This window comes from Choristoneura fumiferana, chromosome 20 (genome assembly GCF_025370935.1).
Source record: "Choristoneura fumiferana chromosome 20, NRCan_CFum_1, whole genome shotgun sequence".
In the NCBI taxonomy this organism is placed as follows: domain Eukaryota; kingdom Metazoa; phylum Arthropoda; class Insecta; order Lepidoptera; family Tortricidae; genus Choristoneura; species Choristoneura fumiferana.
The window spans coordinates 14,700,574-14,720,866 of record NC_133491.1 but is presented as its reverse complement, the minus strand read 5'-3'; the positions used below and the strand labels follow the sequence as shown (position 1 = coordinate 14,720,866).

Here is a 20,293-nt window from a genome sequence, read left to right as displayed (position 1 = left end):
TTATGCGCAAGCGGAGCGGATTTCTCAATTATGTTATTCTTATAGGTTTAAACGTATAATTATATTAAAAATACCTCGATAAAAAGTCATAACTTCAAAAACCCAACTTCCTTAAAAATACATTAAGTACCTACTTAAATAAAAGCATAAAAAGGCTTTATTAGCTTTTACTCGACACCGACATGTTGAGTATTGTTGAATGATAATCAATATTTGCATCAAAATTTTACGATAATTATGTTGTGAAACAGGAATAAGGTACCAACTTTTCCTAGTCGACATGCATTAGTAGATTTGTCGGTAAATCTTGACTGAGATTAGAACTGTGTCAGGTTTGCGCTACAAAATTATAGTGTTTCGTGGCTAAGACAAACATACGCGTATTTTCAACATTGCTCTTTTATATGAAAGTAGTACCTAGGTAGTCGCCCTGTCAGAATGATGAAATAGGGCCCCCTTCCCTTTGAGGTAGGTATGAAATCCTATTAGGTAGGTAGGTATAACAACGTTGATACTTGGCAGTGTAAGAAGTGTCTGGCTCATTACAAGAAAAAAAGGCGACTGTTAGCAGTTTTTTCTAACTCTCCTAAAATACTAATTAACGTCAGAAAACAAAATACCTACCTAATTCATCTAGCTGGAAGAGTATCGTGGTACCTAAGTAATTCTACTTATTACCTAACTAGTAAATAAAACCAGGCACTTGCGGTCGAAACCTTTGGGCCTTGGTCGTCCGACACAAAAAAAATTATGAAAGAAGTGTCGGACAAACTAATCGGCATATCTGGCGACCAAAGAGCAGGCTTTTTCTTCGCCCAAAGACTGAGCCTTGCAGTGCAACGAGGCAACGCCGCTAGCGTCTTAGGCACAATGCCCCGCGCTGCGCTGCCTTTGGAAGAGGAAGCCCGTTTTAGTTAATTTTATACGTTTTTTATTTTTATTTTTATGTAAAAATTCATTGTTTAAGTGCAATTGCAAAATAAAAGTTATTAACCAATAAAACCAGTGTAACACTTGGATTTATGGCTAATTAAGCATTTTCACAAACTCGATGCTTACCACAAGGTAGGTACTTTTTATCTGTGATTAAAAATAAAATGGCGCAGACACCTGCAAAAACTTACAAAGTGAAAACCGGAGTTTTACATTCCCAGTTTGTAAAGCATAGTTGTTCAACTGTGAATTCATGGAGCATTGGACCCCTAAGGATATAAAATAAGTGGTTCATAATCCCGATTAATATAATTTATTACCAAACGACGGGCACAAGCGAGGAAGCACGGTCCGCACACCGCAACCGCACACAACGCCGCCAAAAACTCCACAAGAAACATGCCCACCTCAACCCACAACATGTTTGCTAGCACTATTAACTTCCATAAATACTATAAATTAAATTACTAATTTAAAAACAAATTCGAAGGAATAATTATTACAAAAAGGACAGTTTTACAAATTGCAATGACATATTTTTGTGTTACTTATTTCTTTTGGTCATAGACATCTTGCATGATGTGTAACTGATGGAAGAAGTTCATATTGTAAAAGTTTGTCAGTATGATGGATGATTATGATTTATATCAAATTTTTATGATTCAAATCCAATGAAAAAGTTCACCTAAAAGCTCTAGTATCCAGGCCAATCCTAATGTCAATTGAAATTAAAAGCAATAACTGTCATTCTTCAAGCTATTTTCACGAATTAAAAATGTTCCGTTTGTCGTCGTACAAGTAAATTGAAAACATTGAAAAGTTCACGATTTTGAACAATTTTGCAGAATAACTTCTTCATACTTTAAAAAAAACAATAATCTCTTTAAATAATCTTCATATCGTATTTGATTTGGATAATATTTTATTTTGCTCAAATTAAACTTTGTTTTACGAAATTAACAAATTGGCGTAAAATGAAACGAATGTCACCTACGTTGTAGACATTGATAAACCTAGATTAATGTCATTGTCACACCGAGTCCGCCGACGATAGCCGATTTCAGGAAAAAATATTTATTTTACTTGAAAATGGGTCAATAATTCCGATTAATTCGAAATCGACCCATGTGTTTGTAATCAGTATTATCTCTAGATCTAATTTTAATAGTAGTTACGTTTATATAACTGAAAATGGGTTCGAAAACAGTGATAATGTAAGTTAAATTGTGTTTTCAGAGGTTTGTAGTAATTTTAGTGGATACTTAAGTTGGCTTTGATAGGATCTTGTTTATGTGGCTTTAGGTAGGCACGCTGTTTGTTTGTTGCCGGCAGTTTTATGCTTCTTACGTTCATTATCATTGCATTGTTCACTTAAATTTAGCTTGCAATTTCAGCTCTATTTAGTTTGCGTGTATGTGCGTTTATTTCACGAAAAAAGTAAATTAAGTACTGTAAAGAATCGCCAGTATGTGATTACACAAGACTAGGTGGCATGTCGCAGTGGATTACAGTTTGTTGTTTAATTGGAAAACCAATTTTTTTTCTAAGTAAAGTCAGTGTTGGCTATGGCTTTCTTTGAAACTTTCTCTTTATGTTAACAACAAATTGTATTCACTAGACAAATTGATGCTACAAGTTTGTTTACTTAACAACTAGCACCTGACTGAAAAAAAAAATGTTTCAATTAAATTAAATTATAACAGACAGTACAAGTCAGTTTTGTTGCGTTTTATAATTTATTATTTGCCCTTCCAGCTGAAATTTGTTTTATTTTAATGTGTCTTATCTTAATTTAATTCAAATAAATTCCAAGATTATTTTTTTACTCCTTTCCATTAAAATGTTTACGTTAAACAGATCTCTGTGGGTGTCGAGTACCGTGCTGGCGTTTCTGGCTACAAGACTGTACCGGGACATTCTCGTGGCCTATGACGAGGCGGGGGCACTGTCTGCACTGGAGTACTCCTGGTATGTACTGGGACACAGCCAGTCTGTAAAATGGAATTTTAAGCTTTCCTTATTATGAAAATAATGTGAGACAGACTTACAATGCAATGCAATACAATAACTCTTTATTGCACACCAACAAATATAAGTACAGAAAACACATGTATATACATAGAGATTTTCTAAGGTAAGCACTAGGCGGCCTTATCGCTTCAGAGCGATCTCCTCCAGGCAACCTTTACAATGGACAGAAGTAAGGAATAAATTTTAGCAGGTAGTGCAACAACAGTAGATAAGAGCAGTATCAAGAACATATAAAGTTTGTTATAAAAAGGGCATAATCAGAGTTAAATAAGCCAAAAGAACATATTGTCACTACTTTTAAATAAGCTTGTATTTAAATCTACAATTTTTCTGAGGGTAATTTATGAACAATTCAAGGGTCAATGTTGTGGTTGATTTGAGATTCAAGATTTTTCAAAGTAGATCAACATTGGTGTTTAATTAAACAAACGCAACCATCTGTTGAAACATTCCAGATCAATTAAGGGACATCTTAATTAAAAACCCAGGACTCTATAATAAACATTAATTTTAATATTTTTAATACAAAAATCGGTCCTGAAGTCCTGACCGTTAATCAAACCAGGGACCCCAAGCATCATAGTCAGGTTTTCTAACAGCTGAGCTATCCAATTATGTAATACCCAGCTGGTACAGTCAAGTGCAAAGATATTGACACGGCCAAAGTTACAAAAATATGTATACACGACTTTATGCACTTAACAAGACTGTGTATACATATTTTTGCAATTTTGGCCGTGTCAATATCTTTGCCCTTGACTACAGCCAAATAATAAGCAGTTTAACAATTTTTAAACAAGTTCCTTTCAAATGAATAATGTCGCTAAAGTGGAACTTTCAAGTTGACGGACACGTCTATTGGCATTGTTGTTTTATGACATGCAAACGATTATCAAGACAATGTGCACAGGTAACATGCCAAAATTCGTCAGGAAATTCCAAACTGGAATAGACATAGGCCTGATTGATTGATTGGTATGCAGGATGTTCCGGCTGCTGCTAAACCTGTCGGGGTACGGGACCATACTGCTGCCCGCACTGCTGGTCTACAAGTACTTACAACGCTCCAACTACTTCGACAAAATCGGTTAGTCCTTGCACATTTTAATAATGATACATTTGAATTTCATTATCACACCGGCTTTTATGTTCTTCTGCAGAGCACAGGTATCCTCTCTGAATGAGCAATAGCTTACGGGGCAATGAATGTCCCATATTTGCCATAATTTAATTTCAGGTAACCTATTGCAACATATTCACAAAATTATTTATTACAATCATAATAAAAATCTACATAACAAAAATTAATCGTAAAATGTGTTGTTAAGCGCAAAAGCGTGTGTTTCAAAGCCATAAAATAAATAATATGTTTCATAGTTTACAAATTATCTATTTATGTAGTCTTATGTATAGTAATAAAACTGTGTAGTATATCTTTGTAGCGGTCCGAGGGTCACCAACGGTGCTGGCTGAAAATCAGCGCTGGGGTGCTTATTATTAACGCTTCAGCATTATGCTGAGCCAGTGTTCGATTCACAACCGCAATGACGCATACTTCTTTCTACATGTTGTCTATTTGTACTTAATACTATTGTTGTGTCTTGCTTGTGTTGTGAATAAATGTATTTTCTTTGTTTGTTTGTTTCTTTCTTTCTTTCAAAACTCGGGAGCGGCTGGACCGATTTCGCTAATTCTTTTTTTTTGCGTTCGTTATTACCAGGAGAAAGTTTTTTGGAAGAAAATTTAGAAAAATTACAACGGGGGCGAGGCCGCGGTTAACAGCTAGTAGTTATAAATAAACCCGCGTAGCTCACCCAAAGGGTGACACTCTTTCCCGGCCCGGATAATACCGGGATGGAAATACCGACCCTGTTTTTCGTGTACACGCCCATAGAAGCTCCTGTCAGTTTCTATGCGCGTGTACACAAAAAACAGGGCCGGTATTTCCATGTCGGTGTTATCCGGGCCGGGAAAGAGTGTCACCCCACCCAAAAACAGTGACATTTGACGTTTCGGAGACCTCTAGCGCCTTTAGCGGCGAATGAGGGCTATCGTTTTTTGTCTCACTAGATGGCGCACTGTTGCGTGAGGTTTTTAAGTATGGCTTTCAAAGTCTGTTATTACGGGCGTGAAAACAAAGTTAAGATTAAAATCATATTTAATACACCTTAAAACCGTACCATAAAAATATCGAGCATGCCACAGTGTTCCATAGTCCCCGTTTTGTTCGGAAAAAGGGAGGACAAAGGTTTCCGAAAGACAAAACTGTCTCAAAACACAGACATTCATTGCCCCAGAACGCATATTTGCCATAATTAATTTCAGATATTGCAAAATATTCACAAAATTATTCTAATTATAAATAAACCCGCGTAGCTCACTCAAAAACTATGAGATTTGACATTTCGGAGACCTCACGCTACACTAGCGCCTCTAGCGGCGAATTCATACGCGATAGCCCTCATTGGCCCACATCCTTCCCCAGGCACATCAAGCACATTCTCCCGCGTGATGTTCGCTGTATTCGGTCCGGTCAGCGAGCGCCTGCCGACGTCGGAGGGGCCGGCGGTGGAGGAGTCCCCGCGCCGGGAGGCCGCTGAGCTCGCCTTCTGCTTCAGCGGGCTCATGGCGGCCTATCTCGTGTGGGGGCTGTTGCAGGAGAAGATTATGACGCAGGTACGAGCAGTGCGTCTCTGTCTTGCTGAGTGGGTTAGTAAAGGACGCAGTGAGCCAGCGAGAGCAGCCGTGGTTGAGGAGTTGGCTGCTTAGCTTGTATGGGGGCTGCTATTAGAGAAGAATGTGACGTAGGTACGAACAACGCGTTCCTTTCTTATCGAGTGGGTCTTAAATAAATCCGTACTGCAATATTATAAATGCGAAAGTGTGTGTTTGTATGTTTGAGTACTTTGAGCTTGAAAACGAAGCGTTGGTAGGCCTCCCACCACTGGACTGACGACATCGTGGGAGTTGCGGGAAACAAGTGGCGAGTTGTCGTTCATTGTGGCGTTCTAAGGGGGAGGCCTTTGTCCAGCAGTGGACGTCTTCCGGACGATGATGATGATGATGGTGATAGTGCTGTGCGAAGATAAGTAAATGAACCGTTTCTATTGGTTCATGATAATGACAAACACATTCCTTAAGATTGGTTTTTGGAGTCTTTTTGTATTTTTTATTTCAACTCCTAATTTTGTTTCCAAAACCAATCTGAATTTGATTGCTTAATAACGACATCTCTTGTCCGAGTGAGCGGTTAGTTCCAATGGAGTGCTGAAAGTTTCTCGATGAGGGCTACAGCATAGATGTCGCTAGTGTCGCTGCTTAAGTGACTAAATAAGAAACAAACAAGCTGAGATATGTGGTGCATAGGAGAAATTCGTGTCTGTACTCCTTTCCAGTGGTGGTGTAGCGGTATAGCCCGCGGCACGGAATGCTGAGGACCTGGGTTCGATTCCCAGCGCAGGTCTTATTTTTCTGGTTTTTCTGTGCATCTATATTTCAGTTTGTATTTTCGAAACACATTCTTCGCAACGCCTCCTGGCCTCGCACATCTCTGGCGGAAACATAAAGCTATTCTCCCTGTGCCCCAGAGCTACACAATGGCGGACGGCAGCGCGGTCCGCTTCAACGACTCGCAGCTGCTGGTGTTCATAAACCGTGTGCTGGCGTGCGTGGTGGCGCTGGGGCGGCTGGCGTGGCTGCGGGCGCCGGTGCTGTCGGTGCCGCTGCACCAGTTCTCGTACTGTTCGCTCAGCAACATCGTCAGCGCGTGGTGCCAGTACGAGGCGCTCAAGTTTGTCAGCTTCCCCATGCAGGTGATTCAGTATTCTTGCTATATATATTGCTTTAGGGCTGTACGATATTCCCACGGCTCCAAACGACTTGCCGCTACTGTCCATCCACCGCCTCGGGTTCCCGGGGCTTAGCAAAAGGTTCAGCGTTTTTTTGCGGATAGTATCATTTCGTCTAAAAAGCAGTTGGTCTTAAGTAGCAAATTAGCAATTGGTCTGTTGCTTCTTAGACCACTTGCTACTTAGACTAGCTGCTTTTTACAAGAAGTGATACTATACCTTTTAAACCGTACGCGAGTGTACGCGCTCATTCCTGCGTGCTCAACGCTCGAAGAAAACAAGGCCGCACCTGTACAGTCAACATCGTAAATAAGTGATCACTTTTGTACCTTGTCACTTTAACGTCATGTTTGAAAAGCCATACGAAATCATGCAACGACTGAAAGCGACAAGGTAGAAAAGTGATCACTTATTTATGACGTTGACTGTGCGCTCGTACAAGCGATTTCCAAAAACGAGCCTATACGCGCAAATGAAACGCTAGGCTGAAACCGCCCTTAAGGAATTGTTTGTGTCAGCTCATCCACTAACGGAATCCCCGTCAAAAGCACCGTTGTCGATGATAATTTTTTAAAGCTTTTTTTGTTGTCTATGGTTTTTTTAATAGATGATTTTGATTATACTTATGTTACAACGGTAAACCAGTGCCTACTTATTTAATCCTAAATATTGGTCCTTCGAGCCGGATCCAATACTGTTATGTTATACCGTTGGATGGGTACTGTAATGTTCTTTAATTTGTCGTTTAGGTACGGTCGAATAAATCGAATCATGAACCAGGATAGAACCTTTTAATATTCAATTTCACTATGATTTTCTTGACAAAAGTATGAAATGTCAACATGACATTAGTAGCACATAGGTTCCACCATGGGTCATGATTCAATTTGTTTGACTGTTCATATATACTTAATGTCCATCGCATTTTTAATGTCAATTAAATTTGTTAAGTTTATATAAAAAACAATATTTTTTGTACAATTTCATTTGGGAAATTAATTAATTTAAGTGTTATCGTCTTATCGTCTACAACTTTATCTACCTATGTATTCTCATTTTGCTGTTTTGCCAATAAATTATCGAATGTTTCGGTGAAAATTTTTTACAGTTAAATCATCGCACAACATAATAATTAATAAATTAGCGTGATAAATATAATTATAAAAATAAACCGAGATAAAAGATATGAATCCAGTGCATTACCAGCATCCATGCGCCAGTCGCATTTCCATGGACGATTCCGGTTATCGCGAGATGGGTTGGACACCGTCACCGTCGTACTGCTCACAGCTAACCAACAGCTTCAGCTCCAGAACTGGAGTTATAAGTAATAAAAAGCGCCCACTACACACTACTTATAAATAAATATAAAAGTTTCGATGTATTTAAAGGCGTACATGAACCGGAAAAAGCTGAAGAATGCCTATTTGTCGAACCGTCGGCAGCTGTTGAAGATGCGCTGAATATGTACCAGGGCTTCGATGTGCTCGCGCCGGATCCTGAAGCGAAACTAACCAAGGAAACATTGAAAAGGAGCTTGTGTGAGCATGCCTTCACTTTAGGCGCTGGGAGGCTCTTCGATGACGTGGAATGTGGACTGATCAGTGCTGATAACATCGAGGAGCATATTCGCTCCGCCCCGGATGGCGTCGTCAATTTAACGTTGCTGCGGGCCGCTTTTTTAGGCCGGGATGAACTCTTGCCCTCCATATTTAATTGCGGAGCTAATATACACTCCATAGGTTCCCTTCATGCGCGAGTCGCTCGCACTCGCACTTGACCGATTTTTTGCTCATTTTGTGGCTCTGAAGCGGTGACGTTTCGTGTGCTCTGCCTACCCCTTTTGGGCATACAGGCGTGATGTTTGTGTGTGTGTGTGTGTGTGTGTGTCTATTTTTTCCGCGACTTTAACTTATAAGTTCGTTTGTATACGTAATGTGACGTAGTTTTGTTTAAAAGATCGCCTTTAGAAGATAAGACCACCTAATGTCTATCTTGCGTTTTGTTTGGCAAATCAGCTATTGATGTTGTAATTATCTCCTTCCCATTATGACCTTTTTATCGCGTATTTTAATAGTTATTGTGTCTCACTGTAGTTTTAATTAAAAGAGTGTTAAAGTTCTTATAATCCTCCTAATATTATAAATGCGGAAGTTTGTGAGTACGTGCGTGTGTGCGTGGTGGGTGTGTGTATGTTTGTTACATCTTCACGCTAAAAAGGCTGAACAGATCTGAAATAAAATTTGGTACGCAGATATCTGGTCGTCTGGTATAACATTACCTTTTTATCCCGATATTCCTACGGAATACAACTACGGTAGGTACAACTTTAATTATAGAAGATACTCACAAATCGTTGTGTAAAAAAAGCAATCGCCGCGCAAATGTAGTGTAGGTTGAAATGTATATGTGACTTGTACAGGTTTATCTAGATAATAAATTCCTGTGTCGCAGATTGTGAAAGTTTTTTATCTGTCAATAGTTTTTACCAAGATATTTTAGTTTTTTTTTGTAAATCTAACGGTTGATTTGCAGCCGCGGGTGAAGTTTAGTTCGCTACATATTTTTTTTATTCGACTTGATGGCAAACGAGCAAGTGGGTCTCCTGATGGTAAGAGATCACCACCGCCCATAAACATCTGCAACACCAGGGGTATTGCAGATGCGTTGCCAACCTAGAGGCCTAAGATCGTTATACCTCTAGTGCCAGTAATTTCACCGGCTGTATTACTCTCCACGCCGAAACACACCAGTGCAAGCACTGCCGCTTCACGAGACTACTGCTTCGCTACTGTTATTAATAAATAAATATCATGCATGGGACACTTGACACCAATTGACCTAGTCCCAAACTAAGCAAAACTTGTACTATGGATACTATAGGCAACGGATAAAGATTCTTATATAGATAAATATTACTTAAATACAATATTAATATTAAGGTGAAGATCAAAAAGTGGCACACCGTTAAAGCTGTGTTAGCAAGTAGTTAGAATTTCTGTTAACTTTTCCATTGTGACACGAAAAGTAATCATACATTTGTATGGATAATTTTCGTGTCACAATGGAAAATGTTAATGGAAATTATAACTATGTGCTAACGCAGCTTTAACCCCTGTGACCCCCCCCCCCCTTTTCAGACCACGCCTGTCATCAAGGTCGTAAGCCGCCGTGTGTACTGTGTAGTGCGCTACACAGTCGATTGATCTCTCAATTTCTACCAGCCCTGTGTCAGGAATGGATAACTACAAGTCTTACTTATTTCTTGTATGGGGACTGCCTGTAATTACAAGCTTTTATTTAGTTTTACTCGTCCCGTTGTCTGTCTGTCTGTAATCAAATCTTGCAAGTAAAATTCGACCAACTTCCAGTAGTTGAGTTGACTTGCAATTTGGTATACTTATGTAAATTGCGTGACAATACAATAATCTGGTAGTGACATCCTGGTAGTCTGGCCAGGATCGTCTCCGCAGGACGGAACTCTTCAAAGGTTAATGGCATCGACTTGAAATTTGGTATGCAAATGTAGTTTGGGTGACAATACAAGTATAGTCAACAAAAAGCACAGTAAGCAAAAAATGCTTGTATTAAAAAGGTTTTTTTTTTTTCAAACTAATGTATGAAGGTTAGAGTTCAGTTTTTTCCTTTTGGGGTCCCTACCCCGCAACCAACCCCAAAACGGAACTCTTATAAGTTTATTCGCGTGCCGGTCTGTCCGTCTATCACAGCCAATCCCCTCCGAAACCTGGGAGGTTGTAGTGGGCGGAGCACGTCGCGTTTCATCTACCGTTTGGTTTAACTGGTTTAACTGAGTTGACCTTTCAGTCCGGGGTCATCCCAGAACTCGCGAATTTTATTAGATACATTTTTAGGGTTTTTCGTATCTTAATAGAATAAAACGGAACCCTTATAGGATCACTTTGTTGTCCGTCAGTCTGTCTGTCCGTCGGTCAAGACCCTGTTTCTCAGGAATGCGTCTAGGTATAAAGTTGAAATTAATATCAGATACTCAGGTCCCTACCTACCTCTTAAAGCAGTCAACGAAATCAAAAGATGTAGTCATTCAAAGGGTGTTTCCATATAAATTGCCGGGGAAATAAAACCTATACATCCAGAAGTAAATAAAGAAATATCAAAAACCGGACTGCATAAAAAACTTTTCTTCTTTTCTTTACCTCTCCCATCTGCGCAACTTTACTTGTTTGATGTGTTACACGCTTTCGGCAAACAAATTTTACTGCAACCCAGGACATTTGGATCTAGAGTGCGTGTTAATAATTTCAATAGTAGGTACTGCTTTGGCACTAATCGGTCGAATGTTTTGGTTTACATCAATGTTATATAACTATAGTTAGGTAATTAAAATTTATACCACACAAAATGTAAGAATGGCATGATAATAATTATTAAAACAAAACGAGTTTGGAGATAACAGTACAGGAGCTGCGCCAGTCGCGCGTCGGTCACGGACCATTCCGGTTATCGCGAAATGGCTCGGTCGTCCTCGTCTGCCTCGCCCCAGGCCTATCGCTCCCAGCTAGCCACCTGCTTCACCCCCAGAACCAACCCTATACGCGATGAATACTACCCATTACACACTAACTATAAATACCTCATAAACACCGACAAGGTCGAAGGCGTTTGTGACCCGGGAATAGCGAATGAACGCGTGTTTGTCGGAACAGCACCTGCTGAATATGTGTACCGGGGCTTCCATGTGCTCGCGCCCGATCCCGAAGCTAAATTAACCAAAGAATCTGTGAGGAGAAACTTGTATGAGCGTGCCTTCACTTTAGGCGCTGCGAGGCTCTTCGATGACATTGAATGTGCACTAATCAGTGCTGATAACATCGAGGAGCACATTCGCTCCGCCCCGGAGGGCATCGTTAATTTAACGCTGCTGTGGGCCGCATTTTTAGGCCGGGATGAACTCTTGCCCACCATTTTGAGTTGCGGAGCTAATATACACTCCTCAGAGCCTATTGGCCTTACTGCGTTGCATATGGCTGCATTCAGCGATGCGGGGAAAGCAGCTATGTTTCTACTGTCTCGGGGTGCCAGTCCAGATTGTGCTCCAAAATACTTTGCACCCCTTCACTGCGCTGCGTTTGGGAACTCTTTGGATGTGGCTGAAATTTTATTTGCTTACGGTGCTTCGGTACATGCTGTTGTGCAAAGAGCTGGTTGTGAGGAAAATCTCGTTCACTGCGCAGTGAGACATGACGCAGTACAATGCATGGAATTATTCATAAAAAAGGGAGTCGATCCAGGATAAGCTACATCTGGAGGCCTAAATGTTTTGCATTTGGCGGCCGAAACCGGTGCACAGCACTGTCTTGCTTTTTTGTTAAAAGAAACTAAGATACCCGTCAACGAAGTGGCAAAGCAGAAAGATAAAAAATGCACAGCATTGCACCTAGCCTCTGCAAGGGGTTCCGCAGAATGTGTCAAGCTACTTCTGTCTGCAGGCGCTAAGACTTACATTAAGAACGACAGCGGTCTTACTGCACTGCATCTTGCTGCTGGAAGCTCCAGTTTGGAATGCGTTGAAGTGTTACTCAGATATGGCAACGCTGATCCGAACGCGGAGGATAGTGATAATCGAACGCCACTGCACGCTGCTGTCAACCGATCGGAGCACGCGTGTGACATTATCGAAGTACTGTCGTGTTTGGGCGCACATGTGAACAAAAAGGACATCTACGGGAACTCGTCGCTTCATATTGCGGCTATAGAGGGTCTGACTCCGTGCATTGAAACTCTCATCTTCCTAGGAGCCGACGTCACTTCAAAATCGAAAAAAGGACACACCGCATTGAACATTATTGTGAAAACAATTTCTCACGATAGAGCTATCTCCATTTTTAGACACAACTATGACTGTGGAATATCATTCAGTCATTGTGCAGAGAGCAAAGAAGAAGTACAAATTGAATTTGATTTTGAGCCACTCTTAAGGTTCCCGCGCGAGATTATATACTTGAACTGTTTGTTAGACGAGGGTCAGAAAGATATTCTGCAACACCCGCTTTGCTCCGCCTTTCTGTTTATGAAATGGGGAAAGATAAGAAAGTTTTATTTGGCAAGACTCATCTTTTGCTTCCTGTTTGTATCGTTTCTATCAATTTATTTACTAACTGCGTTTGGCAAGACTTGTGATGGAAAGTATTCCCAAAAATATGGCGCTTCCAATGAACTTTGTCAAAAACAGTCGCTTTTAGGAGACATACCAATAGGATTCAAACGATGGGTGCTTATGGCTATCACGGTTTTTGAAATTCTTCGCAAGTCGATTGGAATTACTGGGTACTCAAGTTCCTGGCAATATTTGACTACTTTTGAAAATATTTTGGAATGGTTGGTCCTGTTGTCCGTATTTTCACTTTTTAATGTCCGTGAGGACTACACTTGGCAGAGCCATGTCGGAGGGTATGCTGTACTAGGAGCTTGGGCTAACTTAATGTTAAAAATGGGTCAACTGCCTATGTTCGGTTACTACGTGGCCATATAAAAGAAGGTGTTAAAGGAGTTCATGAAACTGCTAATGGCTTCTCTTTGTCTTTTACTTGGCTTCACCATTTGTTTCTGTTTAGTGTTCTCTAATGAAGAGATGTTTAAAAACCCTCTGATGGGATTTATTACTGCGTTGTCTATGATGGTAGGTGAATTGAATTTGAACATTCTTATTACCGATCCGATGTTCGATGATCCTCCACTGATTTTCAAACTGTCCTCTCAAGTCATTTGTATCGTGTTCCTCATGTTTATTACAATTAGCCTCATGAACCTGTTCCTTGGTATCGCAGTTCACGATATCCAAGATCTCAAGAAAACTGCTGGTCTTTCGAATCTTGTTCGTCACACTAAACTGATTCTACTCGTAGAAACGGTCGCATTCAGTCGCTGGTTGCCAAGATGCCTTCGCAGATTCATCTATAGGACGACATTAATTTCGTAAAGTGACATTAACAGTCAATCCCTTGAATCCTCGAGAGAAACAACTACCTACGGTCATAATAAAGATGGCATTCGAGTTGGCACAGTTGAATAATATAAAAAGGGATAAATCTATTCAAGAGGTTTCTAACAAGAATAAATATTCATTAAAAAGTGAAAAGGGACCTGAGATAGCGGACCAAAACGTCGGTATGGAAATAAAAGGTCTTCAGAAGAAGATTGATCAAACGACGTTAAATTTGAAGAAGATCGACCAGGAGATGAGGCACCTGAACATACTTATGAAGGAGCAGCAGACCCTGTTGCAGAATTGGTTGCAGAATTCTGAGAGAGCTGTGTCTTGCCATACTCCAATTGTGTGCCCTGCATAACCGCTGTTTTTTTTCGAATTTTTATGGTGCTCAAAAACAGTGACAATGAAACGAAGCATCATGTAAATATGAATGATGTCCTCGATGACAAAAAACTCTGGGTCCTAACGATAAAATAGTCATGTAAAGATTAATCAAATCAAGCGTCACTAGGTGGAGGTTCATATGAACTAAAGAGCTGGCAGTTTCCTCGCTCAACGCATCAGTCTTGAGATCCAGCGGGGAAATGCTGCCAGCATCTTTGGTACCATGCCGCAGGGTCCATTTTTAGATTTATTATAGTTTTAGCTTATTTAATTTTAATATAGTATTAGTTTTTTTTTATTGTACCTAATCTTTCTTTTATACTATTCTACCAATAAAAAATAACTGACAGCTTTTGGGTGGTAAACTAATGTGGGTTTCTGTGACTGTGTCTTCCGTCTTCTTTGCTGGTTTTTTTTTTTGCTTACGTTATTTCCACATTTTTAATACATTGACACTTCTCGCTGATTCTTTGTCAAAGCAGTGTTCGTATGGTGTAGACTTAAAATAAATGTAGTTATTTTAATATCATTGACTTTTGTTTCTTCTTTCCATGCGTGTCCGCCACCACCTAAAGTAACGTATTTGAATTAGTTCCTATAGCTAAATGTTTGGTTGAAATAAATCGTTTTAATTGATAACACCGCCTTTTGTCTACTCTGTTTTTTATAACTCAATGTGTGCTGTCCTTCCTTTCTTACTGGTCTACATTGATCTCATTGATCTCTTCTTCATCGCTCTTTTTCCTTTTTTTTCCTTCTATCTCAAAAGAAATTACATTTCGCTTGAAAGTAGGTAGATTTAGATAATATCAATACATTATTGCCACTGAGCGCTGGCATTTATTAATTAAAATATATCTATCGAAGTGGATTTGCCTTTCCCGAATCCTTCCACCCTGCAGAGCTGCTGGAGTCTGGATTTCGTAGTTGGTAATTATATGTATAGTACCCACTCTCTCAAATTCAGTCCCTTAGTTTACTTTTACGAAAAGAGATTTATCCATCTTATTATACAACAGGGTACGGTACAGACTACCGGGCATGGCATGGACTTTTGTGGCAACAACACTAACGATATTCACTGCATCAGCAGTTCTGAGTTAATCAGGCTGAATCAGCGGCTAATGGACATCATTCGGTCTTTAGTCACCTTTCGCGTACGCGCCTAAATATCAACGCGCCACGGCTCTCCTGCCTGGTTAGCTACATTGTAACTTATAAACTCTTAAGTAAATTATATTTCCGACGTTTGTCATTTTAAGTCCCAAAAATGTTTTCAACATTTATCTCCAACTAACCCTGGAATTATGAAGTCACTAAAGATAGTGTCCTCAGCCGTTGTAATTAAGTAGTTGAAAGTTGAATCTACATCCAACATAGTAAATTGACTCGCCAGGTGCTGTCGAAGTCGTGCAAAGTGATCCCGGTTATGTTGATGGGCAAGGCGGTGTCCGGCAACAAGTACGAGCTGTACGAGTACGTCACGGCCGCGCTTATCTCCGTCGGGATGCTGCTCTTTATGCTGACCAGCAAGGATGACTACTCAGGTACAAGACATCTCCACAATGACTAATCAGATACAATAAATACTACATGTCATCTTCGCAAGAATGACTACTTACTGAATGCGTCTCCGCAATAATGACTACTCAGATACAGTACGTCTTCGCAAGGGTGACTACTCAGATACAGTACGTCTCCGCAAGGATGACTACTCAGATACAGTACGTCTCCGCAAGGATGACTACTCAGATACAGTACTTCTCCGCAAGGATGACTACTCAGATACAGTACGTCTCCGCAAGGATGACTACTCAGATACAGTACGTCTCCGCAAGGATGACTACTCAGATACAGTACGTCTTCGCAAGGGTGACTATTTAGCTGAAATACATCTCTGCAAGAATGACTACACAGGTACAATGTTTCTGCAGAGATGCTGCTCTTTATTTTCATTTTTGATTGGGAGTTAGATTTCCATAAGGAGTGTAGGTTCGTATCCTACCGACTGCGCCAATTGTTACTGGGAAAGAAGAGATAGATTTGCTTTTGCGGCAAAAAATCTGGCACTCAAATATGTATGCAATAAATGCAGGTAGGTAAGTAAATTATATACGTAGTGGGCCAAATTTTGTGCCTCTGAGTATATCATTAATTAATATGTTTTTGTTAATTAATATGTTTTTGATGAATGAATGAATAGGTATTTGTGTGTTCCTCCAGCGGGCAGGGTGTCGCTCGCGTCGGGCATAGCGCTGCTGGCGCTGTACATGTGCTGCGACAGCTTCACGGCGTCGTGGCAGGCGCGGCTGTTCGTGCGCACGCGCGTGCAGCCGCTGCACATGGTGGCCGGCGTTAGCCTCGCCTCCGCGCTGCTGGCCGCCGCCGCCCTCGCCGCGCAGCCCGCCGCGCAGCCACGCTGGCAGCTGCTGCAGGTAGGGGGGGGCTCCGCGCTGCTGGCCGCCGCCGCCCTCGCGCGCAGCCCGCCGCGCAGCCACGCTGGCAGCTGCTGCAGGTAGGGGGGGGGGCTCCGCGCTGCTGGCCGCCGCCGCCCTCGCCGCGCAGCCCGCCGCGCAGCCACGCTGGCAGCTGCTGCAGGTAGGGGGGGGGGCTCCGCGCTGCTGGCCGCCGCCGCCCTCGCCGCGCAGCCCGCCGCGCAGCCACGCTGGCATGCTGCAGGTAGGGGGGGGGCTCCGCGCTGCTGGCCGCCGCCGCCCTCGCCGCGCAGCCGCCGCGCAGCCACGCTGGCAGCTGCTGCTGCAGGGGGGGGGCTCCGCGCTGCTGGCCGCCGCCGCCCTCGCCGCGCAGCCCGCCGCGCAGCCACGCTGGCAGCTGCTGCAGGTAGGGGGGGGGCTCCGCGCTGCTGGCCGCCGCCGCCCTCGCCGCGCAGCCCGCCGCGCAGCCACGCTGGCAGCTGCTGCAAGGGGGGGGCTCCGCGCTGCTGGCCGCCGCCGCCCTCGCCGCGCAGCCCGCCGCGCAGCCACGCTGGCAGCTGCTGCAGGTAAGGGGGGGGGCTCCGCTGCTGGCCGCCGCCGCCCTCGCCGCGCAGCCCGCCGCGCAGCCCGCTGGCAGCTGCTGCAGGTAGGGGGGGCTCCGCGCTGCTGGCCGCCGCCGCCCTCGCCGCGCAGCCCGCCGCGCTGCCACGCTAGAAGCTGCTGCAGGTAGGGGGGGGGCTCCGCGCTGCTGGCCGCCGCCGCCCTCGCCGCGCAGCCCGCCGCGCAGCCCCGCTGGCAGCTGCTGCAGGTAGGGGGGGGCTCCCGCGCTGCTGGCCGCCGCCGCCCTCGCCGCGCAGCCCCCGCGCTCCACGCTAGAAGCTGCTGCAGGTAGGGGGGGGGGGCTCCGCGCTGCTGGCCGCCCGCCGCCCTCGCCGCGCAGCCCGCCGCGCAGCCACGCTGCAGCTGCTGCAGAGGGGGGGGGCTCCGCGCTGCTGGCCGCCGCCGCCCTCGCCGCGCAGCCCGCCGCGCAGCCACGCTGGCAGCTGCTGCAGGTAGGGGGGGGCTCCGCGCTGCTGGTCCCGGTTTAAAACCCCGGACCGTATTTTCACGGAGTGAGATCGGACGTAGTGGGAACCCCTGTAAGTTTTTCATGATTTGGACTTAAAGATGTGGGTGAAATTCCCAGCACGGGCAGTTCGTGAGCGACGTGGTGCTGCTGTCGCTGAGCTCTGCGGCGGGCCAGCTGCTGATCTACCGCACCATCGCGCGCTTCGGCGCCGTCGCCTTCACCATCATCATGACGCTGCGGCAGGTCGCTCGTATTCATTTATTATTTATTTATTTTATTCGGAAAACAAACAGCTAGCGTGCGCTGGCGCGTTGTTCTTAATTAATAAGGACAAAGAATTTAATAATAACCTTTAAAATTGTTGTACTCGCTCGCCATTTTTTGGTGCCAACTATCGAAAATATATGTGTTAAAAATATAAAAAAATACGTTTTCTCGAAAAATTATATGAAATGTTGCCATTACGTCATCAAAAACGTCGTAGAACGCATCCTGGAGACTACCTGCTATAGTGTCCAGGAAGTAATCTCGAACTGTCCAGGAAGTAAATTTCAAATTTACTTCCTGAACAGTAACGGGTTCCTTTAAAAGTTTGGAACCCGTCACAAACAGCGCGCGGGCCGCGCTTAACTAGTATTTTGACATAGGTCCATGTCATAATTATCATCATCATCGTCACCATCACTACCAATCATCATCATAATTTTTTTTTGTTTTTGTTTTGCTGCATCATGGCGATCTGTTGAACTCAACAATAAGCCACTACTCGTCCGATATCTTGTATCTGTTCGTTCTACAGCTTGGTGAGACACTTCACATCTGGGTGTCTCATACCATCCTGTTGAATCTATCCAGTGGTGTTATGACACTATGTCTCTTCAGTCTCCTATATCGCAAACTTCCGTCTCCACGCAGTCCGAGGGCGAGTTCATTTTTATGTTTTGCAAGTCTTTTCTGATAGTTAATGCTGTATTTCATGATCTCTTGTTTGACAGTTGGCTGCTTTAGGTACATAAATTTGTTACTGATGTACCTACTGTGGTATGTTAAAAATGGATCTCAGGGTTTTGGCTTGGAATCGTTCCAGTATCTCAATATTGCTATTACTGGCTGTACCCCAGACCCCAGAGCTGGATACCGTAGGTCCAAATTGGTTTCAAGATGGTTTTGTACACTGCCAATTTGCTGTGAGTGCTCATTTGCGATTGGCGTCCTATTAACCAGTACATACTACGCAGCTTAAAATCAAGCTGCTTCCACTTCGCCCATATGTGTTTTTGCCATGTCAGCCTTCGATCCAAGTGTATGCCCAGATACTTCGCATGTTCGTCTTGTGGAATTGCTTCATTGTTGATTGTAATTGGAGGGCAAGTGCCTCTCCTAAGCGTAAATGTTACGTGTGTTGACTTGCTTTGATTTGCGCGCATTCTCCAGGTTTTCAGCCATTCCTCAATTTTGACTATGTGGTGTTGAAGGTGTTCAGATGCAGTAGTTGAATTCGTATGTGTCGAAAGTAAGGCCGTGTCGTCGGCATATGTTGCAACCGTGGTGCAATCTGTTGTCGGTAGGTCAGCAGTAAATATGGTGTAAAGAACATCATCATTATTATTACCATTAACCATCATCATCACATCATCATCACCATCACTAAAAATCATCATAATCATGATCATCACAATCATTTAATTATCATCACCATCATCATAATTTTTGAGAAAAGCACTATACAAACTTCGACCAGTAATTGCCATTCTCGTATCATTGATGGCCTCACCTGGTCTACTCATCCAGGATGGCTTACTTACTAGCCTCTGCAGTAATTTACTATTTAATTCATATCGAAAATACAAACTGAAACATAGATGCACAGAAAAACCAGAAAAAGAGACCAGCGCTGGGAATCGAACCCAGGTCCTCAGCATTACGTGCTGCGTGCTATACCGCTACACCACCACTGGACAGGAGTACAGAAACAAATTTCTCATATGCACCACATATCTCAGCTTGTTTCTTTCTTATTTAATCACTTAGGCAGCGACATTTATGCTTTAGCCCCATCGAGAAACTTTCAGCATTCCATAAAAAAAAAGATCAAAAACCAATCTTTATTTAATTAATTCCAGGCGGTGTCCATCCTTCTTTCCTGCCTGGTGTACGGGCACAGCATATCATTCGTGGGGATCGTCGGCGTGTGTATAGTGTTCGCGGCAGTGTCCTGCGCGTGTACTGCCGCAGCGCCTGCGCCGGCGGCAGAGACTGCCCTAGCCCCGCAACACGCGTTGCAACACACATTGCAACACCTACATCACGCGCAACACCGATCGCAACACACACTGCAACACCAACGTCTCTCGCAACAGCGAGCGTGTGTGTTTGTCGGCATACAGCGCGCGCGATTCGTGCAACAGTATGTGCGTGAAGGAATATGAAAGGACGCGTAACGTCAGGCGAGAGAGTGAAGTGTAGAGGCCAGTTTAGAAGTAGGATTTGTATTGTAACACTGCAACAGTACTTACGCAATAGAGTACTTGATCAGTCAATAAAACAAAGAAAAAATCTGCAACATGCTTGTCAATAAGTCTGAAAGCTGATCCAAAGATTCCTATTATGCCAGCAACATTGC

The 20,293-nt window shown here is 43.1% G+C and overlaps 1 protein-coding gene and 1 pseudogene across 1 annotated transcript; both read left to right on the top strand.

The window, feature by feature from the left end:
* Positions 1–1,974: 1,974 nt before the first annotated feature.
* Positions 1,975–20,032, top strand: LOC141438951 (adenosine 3'-phospho 5'-phosphosulfate transporter 1-like; the record flags this gene model as incomplete). Its single annotated transcript, XM_074103031.1, is given in 9 exon segments — positions 1,975–2,147; positions 2,791–2,901; positions 3,948–4,051; positions 5,450–5,640; positions 6,552–6,776; positions 15,563–15,713; positions 16,390–16,601; positions 17,788–17,913; positions 19,794–20,032. Coding segments are annotated over 9 exon segments (1,382 nt in total), but the record flags the coding sequence as incomplete, so codon positions are not given.
* LOC141438950 (transient receptor potential cation channel subfamily A member 1-like) lies at positions 10,826–15,094 on the top strand (annotated as a pseudogene).
* Positions 20,033–20,293: the final 261 nt, after the last annotated feature.